Source organism: Bombyx mandarina, chromosome 01 (assembly GCF_030267445.1).
Source record: "Bombyx mandarina strain Sakado chromosome 01, ASM3026744v2".
NCBI classification, from domain to species: Eukaryota; Metazoa; Arthropoda; class Insecta; order Lepidoptera; family Bombycidae; genus Bombyx; species Bombyx mandarina.
In genome coordinates, this window is record NC_143208.1 from 2921778 (window position 1) to 2938222 (window position 16445).

Sequence of the window (16445 nt, forward strand, 5' to 3'; positions counted from 1 at the left end):
AATTTTAACTGTCTCTAGTAAAATATTGATTCTTTTTAATACGCATTCTATAAAAAAAAAACGATTATATGTTTGTGGGAAGATTGGTACTTTTTAGTCAATTCACACTGGCACACTAATTTTATTTTAACATAAGAAAAAATAAATGACAATCAGTAATTGATATGGCGCTGTTACGAATATCTTTTTTTTTTTAAATCATTGATTTTGTTGTTACGCTAAATATCCACTAGGTTTTGCTTATTTTAAGAAAGCATATTAATTGCCTTTTTTTACCGTAACAAGTGTACATCATACTTAAGCAGTGCTGAAAAGAACTTTGGTCAGTGAACAGTAGTACCTAAAGAACTCTTATCCGACTGCGACGGGCAACACAAAGCCGCCACCGCCTGAAACATGTGTTGTCGGATCCCTCGGATTCACTGCCGGTGCTTTTAGGACCCTCAAACACTGGTAGGTAACCATCCTCGTCGAACGCGTCGTTTACGAGGATGAGTTCGACAAGCGAACTAACCCATAGACACAGCTCACTGAGTTTCTCGCCGGATCTTCTCAGTGGGTTGCGATTTCGATCCGGTGGAAGGTTCTACGAAGCACTGCTCTTGCTTATCTCTCAGATTGAGCCCGTGAGCTCATCTATCCGTCCGGGCGTGTCTGGAATAGCCCCTTAACCTACCAGCGAATATGTAGGAAAAAAACGTAAAGAACTATTCCAGTTTTAATCATACTAGTGGTCCCCCAGTAGTCTATTTTCTAGTCAGTTCTATTTTCATAGACTTACTATACTTACTATACTATACTTCTTTAATCACAGATTTCGCCAAGACTACTCTTTAGACAATATAAATAAAGACAAACAATATTTAATCTATTCTCAATTTGACAGAGACTTTAAAAGCAATAAAAGAAAAGTTTGACAATAAACAACTAGTATGCATACGTGTGTGTGTGTGTGTCAAATATATGGTAGCGTGTGTAATGTTTTTTTTATTGATTTAATGTATTTTTTACGCATAATTAAAAAAAAAAAATAGCATTCTGCACTCCTCCTCCGATGGCGCGATTTTCGTAAAAAGAGGTACAAAGTTTTTGCTTCACGTATTAATATATAGATTATTCTTATAGAATAGGCCTGTGTATCATGCCGATTATTATCAGTGGTGAAACTGCATCCTGTGCCGGTTGTGACTTGGTATAATTTAAAAATGTTTGTAAATGTCTTTAAATGTTACAAAAATATTTTAATTTTAAAAATTTCCTTCAAATCACTAAAAAAGACATTTGTAATTTCTCTTAACACCAATAAATGATCCTCTTCAGAAATGATTAAAGTGGTAAAGTTAAAGTTAAAATGTATTTATACAAATTGGCAACAGCATTTACAATGTGATTTCTAAAGTTTCCAATAATAATCACCCAATTTTAAGTGGGTCTGCGATTTAAATATTAACGAATAGGATAAAATAAAAGTGAATAAACAATAAATTAGCATTGCCCTGTTAGAAGCGGCACGTCATGACGATCGCGTGCCGCGTTCTGAGTCGATGTAACACGCTGCCGCTAAATTCAATGATGTCATTGCTTTGGTCCAACGTCTAACGATTTTTTTTTATTGCTTAGATGGGTGGACGAGCTCACAGCCCACCTGGTGTTAAGTGGTTACTGGAGCCCATAGACATCTACAACGTAAATGCGCCACCCACCTTGAGATATAAGTTGGGTTGAGGTGTCGTCATTCGATTCGGAATAGCATCTAGATGATTTTTGAAAAACAGTTCCGCTTGCAAAAATTGTAAGAGTTATTAACAATTAACTAAAAAAAGGGGGTTTAGTTTTTTGCAAATATCTCAAAAGGTAATAAAGATTTTTCAAATTTGAAAAAAACTGAAAAATAAACATTTTTTAAATTTTCCAATGGGTTTCTATTCTAAAGCCTTTCAATAGAACATTAGCCCGGTTACTGAACGAAAAGCTAAGGCAGTGGAGTGGAAGGCAATGACAGCTGTAACTTGGAACGGCAGCGAGAACGAATTTTTAAATAATACCATTAACAGTTTTTAATTTGCTTAAGTGAGCAGACCAGCCACGGCTCATTAGTACCATAGACAATATAATTGTAAATAGACATGCTTTAACAAAAACAGACCTCGAATAGAAAAAAAAGATATTCCAAAACAAATTAATATACACTAAAAACAATAATCATCGAAATCGGTTGGCGTGATATTGAGTTATTCATCTATTTGTCGCGCACGTACTTAATGCAAATTTAAGACTTATATGGTTTTCTCATGGATACACACGGGAAGCGTCAGTTTTCTAATAAAAAAAGAATCATCAAAATCGATTCACCCAGTCAAAAGCTATGGAGCTAAAAAAACATACAGTTGAATTGAGAACCGCCTCCTTTTTTGAGGTTGGTTAAAAAAACAAAGCTAAGATAAAATGTTTAAAAATTGCACAAAAATATAATATTTTATTTAGTTTCCGCGAGAATTACACACGATTGAAACCAGTTTCACGATATTAATTTATAAACTGTAGACGCGAAATAAAAACGTTAAAGTACTTTTAATTATCACACAGTATATGTCACAGTTTGGTGTGGATAATTATAGTGTAGATATTATTTGAATATACCGGTCGATTCATGTTAATCTATATATTTATACGTGAAGCAAAAACTTTGTATCCCTATTTAAGAAAATTGCGCGGACGGAGGAGTATGAAATTTTCCACACTTATAGAGAATATAGAGAAGAAGTGCACAATGCTAATATTTTTTATCAATAAAGAAAACATTACACACACTACCATATATTTGACACACACACACCGATGCATACTATTTATTGTCAAACTTTTGTTCTAGACGTCTATTGTCATATTGAGAATAGGATATGGTTTGTCTTTGTTAATATTTTTTATAGTGTAGACTTGGCGAAATTTGTGATTATAGAAGTATAAAATACAATCATAATAGTGTACAAACTTACAATTCCAGTTAATTATAGTCGAATTTCGACTACTGCGGGACCACTAGTATTGATAATTCGACAAAAAAAGAACCTTTGGAATATACCTACCTGTGCGATAGAGTTTGTTTCGTATATCAAAAATACATAAATGCGAATGTTTATTATTGGAGAAACATCGTGAACCGGTTTGAAACAGCAAAGAATTCGACGTCCACTGAAACTAAGAGTGGTTCGGTGGTGACCTTTGTCTTATCGCATTTTAATAGAATATAAAATAGCGGCGAATATAAACAAAAATAATTTTTCAAACTAGATTTTCATTTATTACAAATATTTTTATACCCATTTATAAAAGATATATATGAAGATCAATGTAATGTTTTCTGTAGTATGGGAAATTGCTTACACTCGCATTGATCTAGCGGGTGATTTTGTAAAGTTTAGTAGCAATCGGAACAAAGCCTAATAAAAGATCGTCTCGCAAACCGGGCCAAGTTTGACTAGTTGTATTACCGTAGACAAAATCCAGAGTACTCCCGGCACTATATTATAACGAAATTATAAATTATTATAAATAAATGTGATATTTAAGCTAGACTTCTTCTAAAGCCATAGTTAAAAAATCAATTTTTTTGAACGGTTGAAATTCTCTAAAACTGTCTACAACGATTTATCAAATAAATCTGGAAACAAATTCCAAATCAAAAATCATCGACCTATAAACGACTAGGGTTACCGTAATAGGCATTATTAATTGTACATTTGAAATTGACTATTCGAACACGTGCGTGACTCTTTCAGTTAATGACCGGCCACGGCTTAAGATCTATTAGGAGACAACTATATACCATATGAATTTCGCAAAAAGCTATACTATACTATACTATACTATACTATACTATACTATACTATACTATACTATACTATACTATACTATACTATACTATACTATACTATACTATACTATACTATACTATACTATACTATACTATACTATACTATACTATACTATACTATACTATACTATACACGACATATAGTGGTAGTACTAGTATTTACTAGTAAGAACCGTAAGAATTTAAACCTAATTTGAAATTATGAAACTTCTTACCTCTCTTCTATAACAATACAGCTTACATAACCTTTCTCGATATAAATATATGGATTGTTTCCATAATTCCAAACGACTTGTCCATATATGCAGTATATTGGGTAACATTCCTTTTTCCAATGATTGTGGGATGGATCTTTGTGGGTGTTGAAACTGTTGAGCTGACAAGGTCGGCTGCTACCCACTCAACAAAGCCTTTTACTTTTAATTATTGTTGTCACACTATCGTTTTTAGTATACAATGTGTTAGCAGGATTTTAAATAGTGTCTTCCGAGACTCTGTTTGAGAAAAATGACAAGAAAAATTCATTGAAAATGATAAACTATGTTATAGGGGAAATCAGTGTTACACAAACAAATAAAATTTTACTTGCATAATTGTAATTAGGAAAAGAATCAGTCAGACTATAGTAGAAGCTTGTGCAGTTTTTTTTTTGCAAATATTCTCTTCACGTATTCGTTTAGTGTTCTAGGGATTTCGTCATTTAATCTTAAACTTTAGATAAATAATTTTAAGAAATCTTATTCCGATAACAATAGCATAGAAATCCCTGTACTTAAGTACACTATGTATCTAATATCTTGGAAGCATTTTTAAATTCAATCGGTCTGTTAGATCGAAAAAGAGATAGATCTACTAATTCGAAAATTGTGAATCTACAAAAAGGTTTTTATTTGAGTTCACTAGTCAAGTTTAATAACGTCGACCTATTTGTTTACTGCGAGTTTAATTTCTTCACCTCGACTAAACGATTCTTGACTGTGATGTCTGAGACGCACCGTTTATTTTGCAATTTAGCTACACAATCCAAAAAGACTAACAGCGACCTTCGGTTTCTGGTTTTTATTTGGCTCCGGTGACCGTACAAGCTGCAACCGCAATAGAAGGCAACCAGTGTGACCGATTACCGAACTACATAAAAAAAGTTTCAAAGCTTCATAGTGAAACGTCTTCGTCGTAAAAGCTCCGTTCATCGACAAAATACGAAGCTGTTTCAATTAATAGAAACACGTTCAACGGTCACCACAAGGTCACCGTCGACGGTGTCGCTGGTACTGTTTATAAGATTTAGCGATTTACTATGTTAATTTACATTTCTCCAAACATTAATTATGTCCAATATTCAAAGCTTGTAGAAATAAATAGCTTAGAGCGCATTACCTCGCAGCTTACTTTAGGTCAAGTTATTACTGAAGTTCATCAACATTGGAAAGCGGAAGCCGTCGCTAGCTTTTCAGGGCAAGACCGGTTCTATAGCTCAAACTGCAACACATTTTTTGGGGGGAAGTTAGAGCATGGTTTGGCTACCGCTAATTACATATTCGACTAAGGCAACGGGGCAACGCAAAGCCACCGTCGCCCAAAATACATATCTTGTTGGATCCCCCGGATCCGCTTTCGTAGATGTTAGGCTCTTCAAGCACCGATCACCGTCCTCGCCGAACTTGTTGATTACGATGAAAACAGTGATGTCCGAACCAGTCCATAGACACAACTCAATGAGTTTCTAGCCGGAAATTCACAGTGGATTGCGATTCCGATCTGATGTTCGATTCTATGAAGTACTGCTCTTGCTCTAGTGTTAGTAAACTCTCAGGTTGAGCCCGTGAGCTCACCTACCAGCCAGAAAGTAGCTGGAATAACCCTTGAGGCTACCAGCGAAAATATAAAAACTGCATCAAATAATGTATGTATGAAATAAATGCAAGTTAACGAGAACGGCAGAAATTAACATTTTGTAACTTTTCGGGATCGATTCTTATTTCAGTGAAATTTTTTAACACATTGTTGATAACAATACGTGCAAATATTATTTTGAATAAATTCTGCCGTTTTGATACAAAACAAAGGAGTAGCCATTGTGTACAAATGACTCATAACATAACAATATCTCACCACCCTTCGTATACCACCCCACCGCCGTGTACCTGCCTTCGATGACTCATTTGTTTTTATCGATAATGGCGTTGCGCTCGCGCAACATGCTCACCGCCCTAGCCGGGCTTTGTTTTATGACCCAAACAGCACGGACAAAATAATTCTACTATAGCCTAGGCTGTTTTGAAAGAATAACCATTTTCTTCTTTATGGATTTATAGGTATTTACTTCATGTGACAAGATCATTATTTATCTCTCTAATCCGGACGCTATTTTCGTAATCGTCTATAATCTATACCACAGTAACAATTACGTACGTGACCGTAAATAATTGTGAATCGGCAGTAGTTTCTAGTAAAATACTCGAGTAATTCTACTGGTCACTGAATTGAATCGCAAAAAGTCAACGAGAATAGAAAGGCGTGACTAAAACATTGGGGGTCAATCGTTGGGCATATTAATATCAAATGTTCTGATAGAGAGAGAGAGATCCCCCTCTCTCCCGGGAGGGATAGAGGGGGAAGGGGGGGGGGAAGTATTCTTTATGGGTTATCCCAAAATTAGTAAACAATACGAAACATTAAAAACAAAAAAGTAGAGTTGCTGATATGATGTTTCACGAGGGTTATAACTTGTACTTCTTCAAATGGGGTTTGAAAATAGTTCTGAATCTACACTCAGAACTTGAATATCGACAAAACTCGATTCGTTCGTTGCTGCGAATAAAATCTAATCGAATAAAATAAAAAAATCTTTAAAAAATCTTATGTTTTATATATTTTGTGACATAGTGCTGCATGGTTACTAATAATTGTATGATTTACCCCATTCACTAGTTAATCTTTCTGTCACTAGAATTCTTACGCAATTATCGGAGTCCGCTATTATTTCAATTGAGTTACTAGCTGTCTTGGTGTTCAATACGCAAGTGAAATAGCCGACTGCCATTCTCTAACCGTACATAAATTTATAATTTCTGAAATAGACCTTGATTTTCTGAAAACACCCCTGTAAAGCTTAATCAATTCAATAGAAAGTTAATCTATAATGAATTTGTTGAAATTACTACATTCTGAACATTGAGCTTAATGTACAAAAATATCTTAAATGATTTGTAGTCGTAACTTTACTACAAAAAAAAAAAATTCAAGACTCTTAATCTTAATCAATCGTAATTAATCTATAATATGATGAAAAATTAACGTTTCCATTATCATTATTGTATAAACATGGTTTTTAATTTTAATTTTCTGTTCTAAACATTGTTTGTCTGTTTTCAGGAAATATACACCAGTCCGACGTTTGTCTTAGACAAATGTGAGACTTTTGATGTGATACCTGGAAAATTAGGTGAGTTCCAATACATATAGCACTAATTTTACATATTAAACCCGTTCATACATCTGTGTGATTAGTGCGAGTTTTTAACGTACTCGATAGCGTAAAAGTTAACTCAAAGTATGCAGTTGGAACAGCGCTCCAAGCGGCAAACTTAGGCAAACCTTTCAACTCCATAGAAATTTGGAACGTTAAAAAACTCGCACTAAGCACACTTGTAGGATTTTATGTAGTCGTCACCTAATGTATTAATAGGTATCATGAATTATCTTTTATTTGACGTATAATTTGTATAATGTTTGTATGTCAATGTAATAATTAGTAAAATAAAAACAAATTCGAAAGTAAAACAATGCTTACAATTTTTGGTTGTTAATTTTCTTTTCTACTTTATAAAAAAGAGGAAAACTATATTTATTTATATTTCGCCTGTCTATCTGTGCCATAATCAAACGCGTTAAAACGAATTCTTTTTATTAGATATATATTATTGTATCTCAAACACTTGGCTTCGCTAACGGCTATTTCACACAAGCGAATTCGTTTGCAAATATTTAGATTTTGTTATTTTTGTAACTGTATGTAACGCACTCAATAACTCGTTGGATGCAAACGACCATCATCGTAAATGTATTTTATTGCTAAGCGAAGTTTCCAATTCTGTTTTTTTTTTGCAATCGATCGTTGTGTTTACTTGTCTAAAGCAGTAATGCGTTGCGAAATAAAATGTGCTATGTGTCGGCTTGAGATTTTTTGCGATTGTTTTTTTGTTTATTTATGTATATGCTGTGGAAATGAAAGGAAGGCTTTTCAAATATGAAAACAGTGTACTCTAAATATCAGCACAATGTATTGGTAAAAAGATAATTCGTCCAAACACCAGCAAATCTTTATATTTCGATTGATAATACAGATCAAATATTGTAAAAAAAGATAGATAATATATAGATAATGAATATTGTTTTATTTTTATTTTGTGTGTTAAATTACTAAATGTTTTATATTGGTACATAAGCTGGCAGTAAATAAGTTAGTGCATAAGTTTGTAGCTATTTTAACGCTTTGGCATGAATAGACAGGAGATAACCAAACTGCAACTTGTTTTACTTTCACTTCTTATTATTAAATTATTCATCGTAGTTTAATAAATTGCCCACGTCGTATAAATCATTAATTACATTACAGAATATTTACATACGTCTTAAATTTTTTGAAAAATAATACTGGTCGTACATGTTTTTTTTTAATTATTTTAGAATTATTTGATACCTATCAAGAAAAAATTGTATGTGCGTGGCAATGAATTTTACGAGTTAACCATACTAAAAGGCAATAAATTAATTATAAAAGAGACACATTATTAATATTTTATTTAAAAAATATTAGCAATGTAATTAAAAGTAAGTTTTTATTTTTATTTTTTTCATCAAATCGTTCAGGTTCTCGTATATTGTACCTATCCACCTCTAGTTATCCAGATACCCAAGTTTTGTTTAATATATAACTCAACTCAAGCGGCTCTGTTATTGCTATCAAAGTCGCAGTTGGTTTCAACTTTTGTGCCAATTTTTCAAAGAACGCCACAATTACTCAGAAATACTTATTTATTGTAAAGCCTTGTTGGAGTCTACAGCCGTTTTAACGTCTTTAATCGGCTTCCATCACGAGGAATAAAATTGTAACATCAATAGCATTGTAACAACAACCATCTTTATATTCTGCCGGAAACTATGATTGATTCGCGGCATAAACAAGCAAAATGGTAAAAATCTACGTGAACCGATTAGTAAGAGCAACAATTAGGGTTCGAGATCGCCTGTATCATTTGATCAAATTCCGGAACGACTGCTTTTATTCGTTCCAAAAAAAATATTTTTATTTTTATTACTACTACTAGCGACCCGCCCTTGCCTCGCTTCGGAAACTGTAATTTATTATTGATTTTTCCACCATTTAATGGAAGTTATTATACATATAAACCTTCCTCTTCAATCACTCTATCTATTAAAAAAAACCGCATCAAAATCCGTTGCGTAGTTTTAAAGATTTAAGCATACATAGGGACAGACAGATATAGAGACAGAGAAAGCGACATTGTTTTATACTATGTAGTGATTTAAAATGTCGCACAAATATTGCCGCTTCACCCGAAAATCTTACAAACCTTACGCTTTCACTGATCTGCATGAAAAATTGAGTCTCACTGCCCAAAGTGCAACGTGAACTTGTTGGCTACTTTACAATTGAAATATATGTATTTTAGTTTTATTACTGAAAAACTCAACTCCCAAAATGACCTGTTATAAGCTAATCAAAAATGATGACCGAAGTAATCATAAAAATACATACAAGCAAACTGTTTTTTATCTTTAGTTTTTAAAATGTGGCGATTTAAAATTAATATTTATCGGCCGTTTCACTTTATTGAAGATGTTAGTGAAGATTTTAATGGTTTTCCATTGAATGTTAGGTAAATTAAAACTTGCGTCAGTTTTGCGAGTATATTCCTTGTGGTTATACTAAGCAATAATACTATACATCGTGACTACGTTTGCTGCAAAGCTCTCATACACATTCGAGTTTGTAGCACGAATTATTGTAACAATATTCATAAGTGTGGTTTCGACCTCAATTCTCAATGTCAGTGACGGCATTCACGCTGCGTTGCCTTTGAACTGGCGTAACCAGTAAAATCAGATGAGTTGTGAACTCATACTCCGAAAATTAAAAAAATATGCATTCGATATATTAGTTAGAACTACTAACGTATGCACTACACTCAATATTACAATATAATATTATTGACACGTTTTTGGTATATATTGTTAAGCCGGTAAGAGTAACGCCATCTATTGTCAGATAGCGAAAACAATACTATAGAGCTGTGGAATATTCTCGATAATTCTAGGGATGTGATATCGGCTATAGAAGCGTTGCAGAGATGGCACGCAGTCAATAATGGTTTTACTGGTGGTAGGACCTCTTGTGAGTCCGCGCGGGTAGGTACCACCGCCCTGCCTATTTCTGCCGTGAAGCAGTAATGCGTTTCGCTTTGAAGGATGGGGCAGCCGTTGTAACTATACTTGAGACCTTAGAACTTATATCTCAAGATGGGTGGCGCAATTACGTTGTAGATGTCTATGGGCTCCAGTAACCACTTAACACCAGGTGGGCTGTGACCTCGTCCACCCATCTAGGCAATAAAAAAAATCATTAATCGGAACTACTCGAAGCGAAACAGCGAACGAATCACCTGAAGCGAAGCGGAAGAAGCGAATTGAGAATTTTAAAGTGTTTGTTCGAGTGTTTTAAGCGTTCTAAGTGTTGAATACAGTTTTTAATTTGTACTTCGGTAAAATTTTATTTATCCCGAACCCCAGCGCGTAACAGTATGTATGTTTGTTTTTAGATAACGGATTCTTTGATCGTTTTCACTGATTTGAAAAGAAGTCGGATTAACTTGAAAATTTTTACACCCGTCAAAAACCGATGACAGTATAATAATTGTAAAACAGCGCTCTAATATCCTGACTGACATAACTGACCCAAGTATCAACAGGATTATAAAATGATAAAATGAAGTGTTATTAAGATTTTAATAAGGTTATCGAAGCGTGGCTTCTTTTGCAGTTTTTGAACTAATCATATTAAATACATATTAATACTCATAAATGAGGCCGTCAGCGTAAAAGTGGCCTAACCCACAATTTTTCATATTCGTGCTTATATATTGCAATTTATTTAAAACACAGTTTCACACATAGATAACAGATGGCTTTGTAAACATTAGTTTTGCACGAATTATTTTTGGCTACGAAGTATGTAAATGTAAATTCATACCTCATTATCTACATACTAACTATGGTAAGCTTAGGTCACTTTTACGCTGACGGCCTCAAATGTCCTAGTGCAAACAAATGTTAATAAAAACATCGAACGCAGGATTATCTCTTGATATTAGAACCTTAAAATCGGGAAAATATGTGTTAAAGTCGCTTCTATGTATAAGGATTTGAATGTAGTTTTTTTACTGTTTCCTGGGTATCTCCACTACCCGAAAAATAACATTAGAAAGTGGTTACATAGATATGTGATAGGTACTCACCATGAATGAGGAGTGAATTCCTATTTCAATTTAGGTAATAAACAATACTAATGAGTACAAACCAAAAATCGGCACTGCAACTTTTTAAATGAAGAAAGCCCGTGCTCATATTATTTGCATATCAGTTATTCTCTTCATCCTGTCCAAAGTAACGTCAACATAACCTATTAAATAAAAAAGCAGCTTTGATAAAGAACTGGACGACTATCTGCTGTGTGCTTTTTATTTTAAATTAATAAAATATTGAGTTTTTTGAGAATCAATATCAAAGTAATTGTAAAACCTGAACAAAAACAAAAATCTCCCCGGCGGGGAATCGAACCCCGGTCTTCCGCGTGACAGGCGGCCATACTAACCACTATACTACCGAGGATTGTACAATTTCATGATCAAATCTGAAACAGTTTCCGAAAATTTGTAAATATTCAGTTAAAATTAGCACTTATGGTCTTTACACAAAGATGGTACTCCCTTGATTGTGAATATAATATCGAAGGGCCACAGGAATCAACTCCATCTAGTTTTGTTTCTCACAGTCAGACTTACATCGATCGGAAGCTCTGCTGATGTTACTGTAGTTTCCTTGCCCTCCTACAGATGTAGTTCTAGCAAAAATTTAATATTTTGTACTAATATACATATGTACATGGATAGGAATGCAAATATGGGTATTAGGATGACGCGTATATGCCTTTGTCCTTATACATTATATTGAACAAATGCTACCCTTATTAGACATATTTAAATAAAAATGACACTCCCCACAATCGACGATTTGCATGAAGGAAGACATTTACACACTGATTCTCATCTCTCACATGCTAGGTAACATTTTTTTTTCCCTACCTACAAGCTGGTAGCCTAAGGGGCTATTCCAGCTACGCCCGGACAGCTAGGCGAGTGCAAGGGCTCAACCTGAGTGAATTTGCTAACACTAGCCTCACCCCCCAGCAAGAACAGTGCTTCGCAGAATCTACCACCGGATCGGAATCGCGACCCACTGAGAAGATCCGGCGAGAAACTAAATGGGCTTTGTCTATTTATTAGTTCACTCGTCGAAAGCTTCGTTGTAATCGACGAGATCGACAAGGATGGTGACCGGTGCTTGAGGAGCCTAGAAGCACCGAAAGTGGATCCGATAAGACATACGGTAGGCAGTGGCTTGGCTCTACCTCAGGCAGTGCTGAAATCCATGGGTGACGGTAACCACCATCAGGTAGGCCGTATGCTCGTCTGCCTAGACGGGTAATAAAAAAAAAGACATGGATAAGTAATTAGCGGCTGCCATGATAAAAGGATTATCGCGTCTCGCCGCCTTTTCAAAGTAGCATTCTGACGCTTCCTTAAGATACTTACGTATCGGTATTAAATTTAGATAGTCGTGAATATCTATTATATATTCCTCCCATACCGTTTAAATTACAGTTAGAATTTCCGCATTTGACGGTTCGAAGCTATTTTTAAAATTAAATAAAAAAAAGTCATGCATACTTAACAATGAAGTTAATTGATATACGAGTATTCATTTTAAAAACAAAAACCGCTTATTTTCCGATGTAATTACCGATATTGCTTACCGTTCGATTCATTTATTATAAGCTTTAATTACCTCTCGATTTAGGCCCACCACTCTAACTTACCATATTTGAGAAAAAAATTACTAAGATTAAACGTTTTATAGGAATAGTTTAATGTGTAACATCATTTATTTATTATGAAACAAGAAACCCAAGAAGATTTCATGGGATTCAAAACTAAGAAAATGTAAATCTTGTGTACGCTTGTGTGTGTTAGGGTATTTATACAAATCAATTAAATAGACGAGTAAATACAAAGTCACATTTTACCTAAACTAAGCACTTGCCAGGGCAGAGCCAAGTCATCTTACGACTGTCACACTACTAGTATAATAGTAAATTTGCCTTTAAATTCAAACGGTACCAATTTTATTGTGTAACCACCTGACCCGGCAGACTTCGTAGTGCCTTAATCGATAAATAAAAGATCTAAACTTTTGTATAAAATAAACTTAAAACAAACAAAAAGAAACCGTCCGACAACATCAAAGGAAAAACAAAACTGTTATTTTTATTTCATTCCGAGCATTTTCATATGTATCTACCTTTTAAACCTTCCCTGGACTTCCACAAATAATTCAAGATATTGATTAAAAAAATATTCGATTCCATTTAGTCGACAAATATACTGCTGAGGACTGGCTGCAGTAGTCCAAGCGCAAATGAAAATTATCTTTGTACGTTTTATTTATAACTCTCAAATAAAACAATAAATTATTGAATGATTAAGTTAAAGAATAACATTGAATGCTTGAAACACACAAAACTTCCGTTTGACGTATGAACCGAAAGGAGATTTATTTGTTCCCTCATGGCACAAACATGAAGTGGAAATGAGGTAAATCTAAAAACGTGTTCAAATAAAAATTGAAAAATTTCACCCCCCCGGCTAGGGAATCGAACCCAGATCCTCCCATTCTCAACACGAATGGACGTACTATCCATTATACCACCGAGGGATATTCCAATGAAGTTAAATTTTTGATCAGTTTCCTTAAAAATTATTTAAATTAAAGAAAATTGCACTCTATAGCGTGAACGGTAAAGCGCCAAATCGTCTGGATATCAGCGAAAGACAGAATCAATACCAGGAGGGGTAGGAAAGCGGTGTCTCAGTCGAACAACTCCATCTAGTTGCAAACACGAGATTTGCGTGCACTGCGAACCTGTTGATGTACTTCTGTTTTCTCGGTTTGGTCATAGATGGTAGTTCATACGACTATAACTTAGTAATAAAACAACACAGCCTACCGTATTATGTTGAAATATTAAATAATAAAAAAGAAATCGTTGATCTTGACGTTCGGTTGTCGTAATCCAAAGAACCACGTTGATGCTGCCTAACATGAGACATTATATCAGTCTCAATTCAAGAGACATAGAAAAATATGTATGTATTTTATATATGATATATAGTGCTTATCCCGTTTCTCGTGAAATCTAAACCATGTCTGTCAATTACTGACATTTTTAAACTTATTCCGGAAATAGTGCCTAAATTCGGTACTTGGTACTTATTACTTGGTAATTTTTTCAGTCGTCTTACGCCACATTAATTTTAAACAAACTAGTAAAATTTTCAACCTCTAATTTATCTTTGGAAAAACAAATACGATTTCTTCAACGAACACAATTTCTCGCAATCATTAAACTCTAAAATCACATCACTACTAAATTAAATTATGTATAAAATACGTGGCTATTTCAAACTTACAGTGATAATTATTGTTGAACCGAAATACTTAAAAAGGCCATTAACATAACGAAAAACTTAAACTACGCTGATACTTTAAAAAACGTAACGTCCCCAGCGAGGAATCGAACCTCGTTCCTTCCACCCTCAATACGAGTGGACGTACTATCCTTTATACCACCGAGGACTGCTTCTTTATGTTATAATTTGCGATGTGATTCAACAAAATCTACGTTAATACATTTAACATTGTGTTTTATTACGTCACAGTAAAGTTGACTATTATTTGATATACACAGTAATACCTATAGGAAAGTTGAATAAAGAATATTCGAGTGTGCTAGCTGTATCTAGATCCAGTCCTGACAAGTGCTTAGTGCCAAAATTACGCAAACCTTCGAATATATATGACATAAACTGTAAATAAACAAAAATTGTAGATATTACGTAAGGAATGTTAACTTACCCTCCACTTGGTAATTTATATTTTTACAACACAAAACAGTTCTGTCGATTTTTGTTTATTTATCAAACACGCCTTTATTAGTTTAATCTGTACCTAAGTAACCCAATTGTTCAACATAATTTTCACAAATTATAGAATGTCAGATTGACTTGAAAATTGGCACTCGTATCAAGGGCCAATGACGCTATAATGATTTAATCATATAGGCATAAACATTTTGACCAGGATAATAAAGTGAAACTAATTGCTTAGTGCGGCTATTTAAGTATATTTTTTCATATTTAACTCTAATATGCATTTTTTTTAAATTATGAATGAGCATATAGTGTTAACAACAAAATCTTTGAAAATGTCAGTTTTTATTCAATAGACACAGTTCCCACTTTCCTTTTTTTTTTTGTAAAGCGATCGTCTTTTTTGTTTAATACCTGTTGGCGAGCTTTAGACATTTGATTTATTTAGCTTTTTTTTTTTGTTAGCAACAATAAAATGTAATGCATAAAATGAATCTAAATTTTGAGATGTCAGTAATTGTCGAATTTCGATCCTTGGGCACACGCTAGATGAACAGTAAATACAGCAACAATATACAAATATTATTATATTTAAATTCTGAGTCCTAAAATTTTGATTATTACAAATGTTGCACAAATGTTGGTGTACAAATGTTAGAGAAATGTATTCAGGTTTATACAAAAAGTCTGCAATATCATGTTCAATATTAATTAACCAGCAACTACTAACCTAGCTTGCAGGCTTAACTGCTTAGTTACAAATAATGATTTGTAAAATAAATATGTAATGAGATTTAGTTGAAAGACGCGATAAATAAAAAAGCCTCCCCGGCGGGGAATCGAACCCCGGTCTCTCGCGTGACAGGCGAGCATACTTACCACTATACTACCGAGGATCATACTTGAATTTGTGAAATCCCCGGCATGTTCAGCTTTGTTGTAGCAATATCGATCGCACACTTTCTGTGTGTTAACTGCTAACCTTTATCTCTAAGATCATAAAGCCTTAATTTTTAAGGTATCTCGTATTTTTAGCAGGTTACATTTTTATTACACGTTGTTATTCCTTTAGCGTTAATTTCGGTTGTATAACGTCGACAGACGTGTTTCCTTGGAACGATTTATATCTTCCTCTTCCTGCAGGATTGAATATACAGAGAAATACATATTATGTTAACCAAATCATCTAGAGAAAAATTTAGTCAACATAGTTAACTTTAATAGCGGCTCTCAAAATACGTGGCTCCTTAAAGGTGCTAAAAAAGAAATCAGAATGATTAAAA

The 16445-nt window shown here is 34.0% G+C and overlaps 1 protein-coding gene and 2 non-coding genes across 3 annotated transcripts in view; 1 reads left to right on the forward strand and 2 right to left on the reverse strand.

Annotated features, from left to right (window-relative positions):
* The window catches only part of CalpC (calpain C), an 81393-nt gene that overhangs the window by 15585 nt on the left and 49363 nt on the right, over positions 1–16445 (forward strand). The window contains exon 3 of the mRNA XM_028180123.2: positions 7250–7319. Within this exon, the coding sequence (XP_028035924.2) occupies positions 7250–7319 (70 nt within the window). The remainder of the gene's footprint in view (positions 1–7249; positions 7320–16445) is intronic.
* On the reverse strand, positions 11714–11785 carry TRNAD-GUC (transfer RNA aspartic acid (anticodon GUC)). Its single transcript has one exon. It is a non-coding gene; the product is annotated as a tRNA-Asp (tRNA).
* Positions 15987–16058, reverse strand: TRNAD-GUC (transfer RNA aspartic acid (anticodon GUC)). Its single transcript has one exon. It is a non-coding gene; the product is annotated as a tRNA-Asp (tRNA).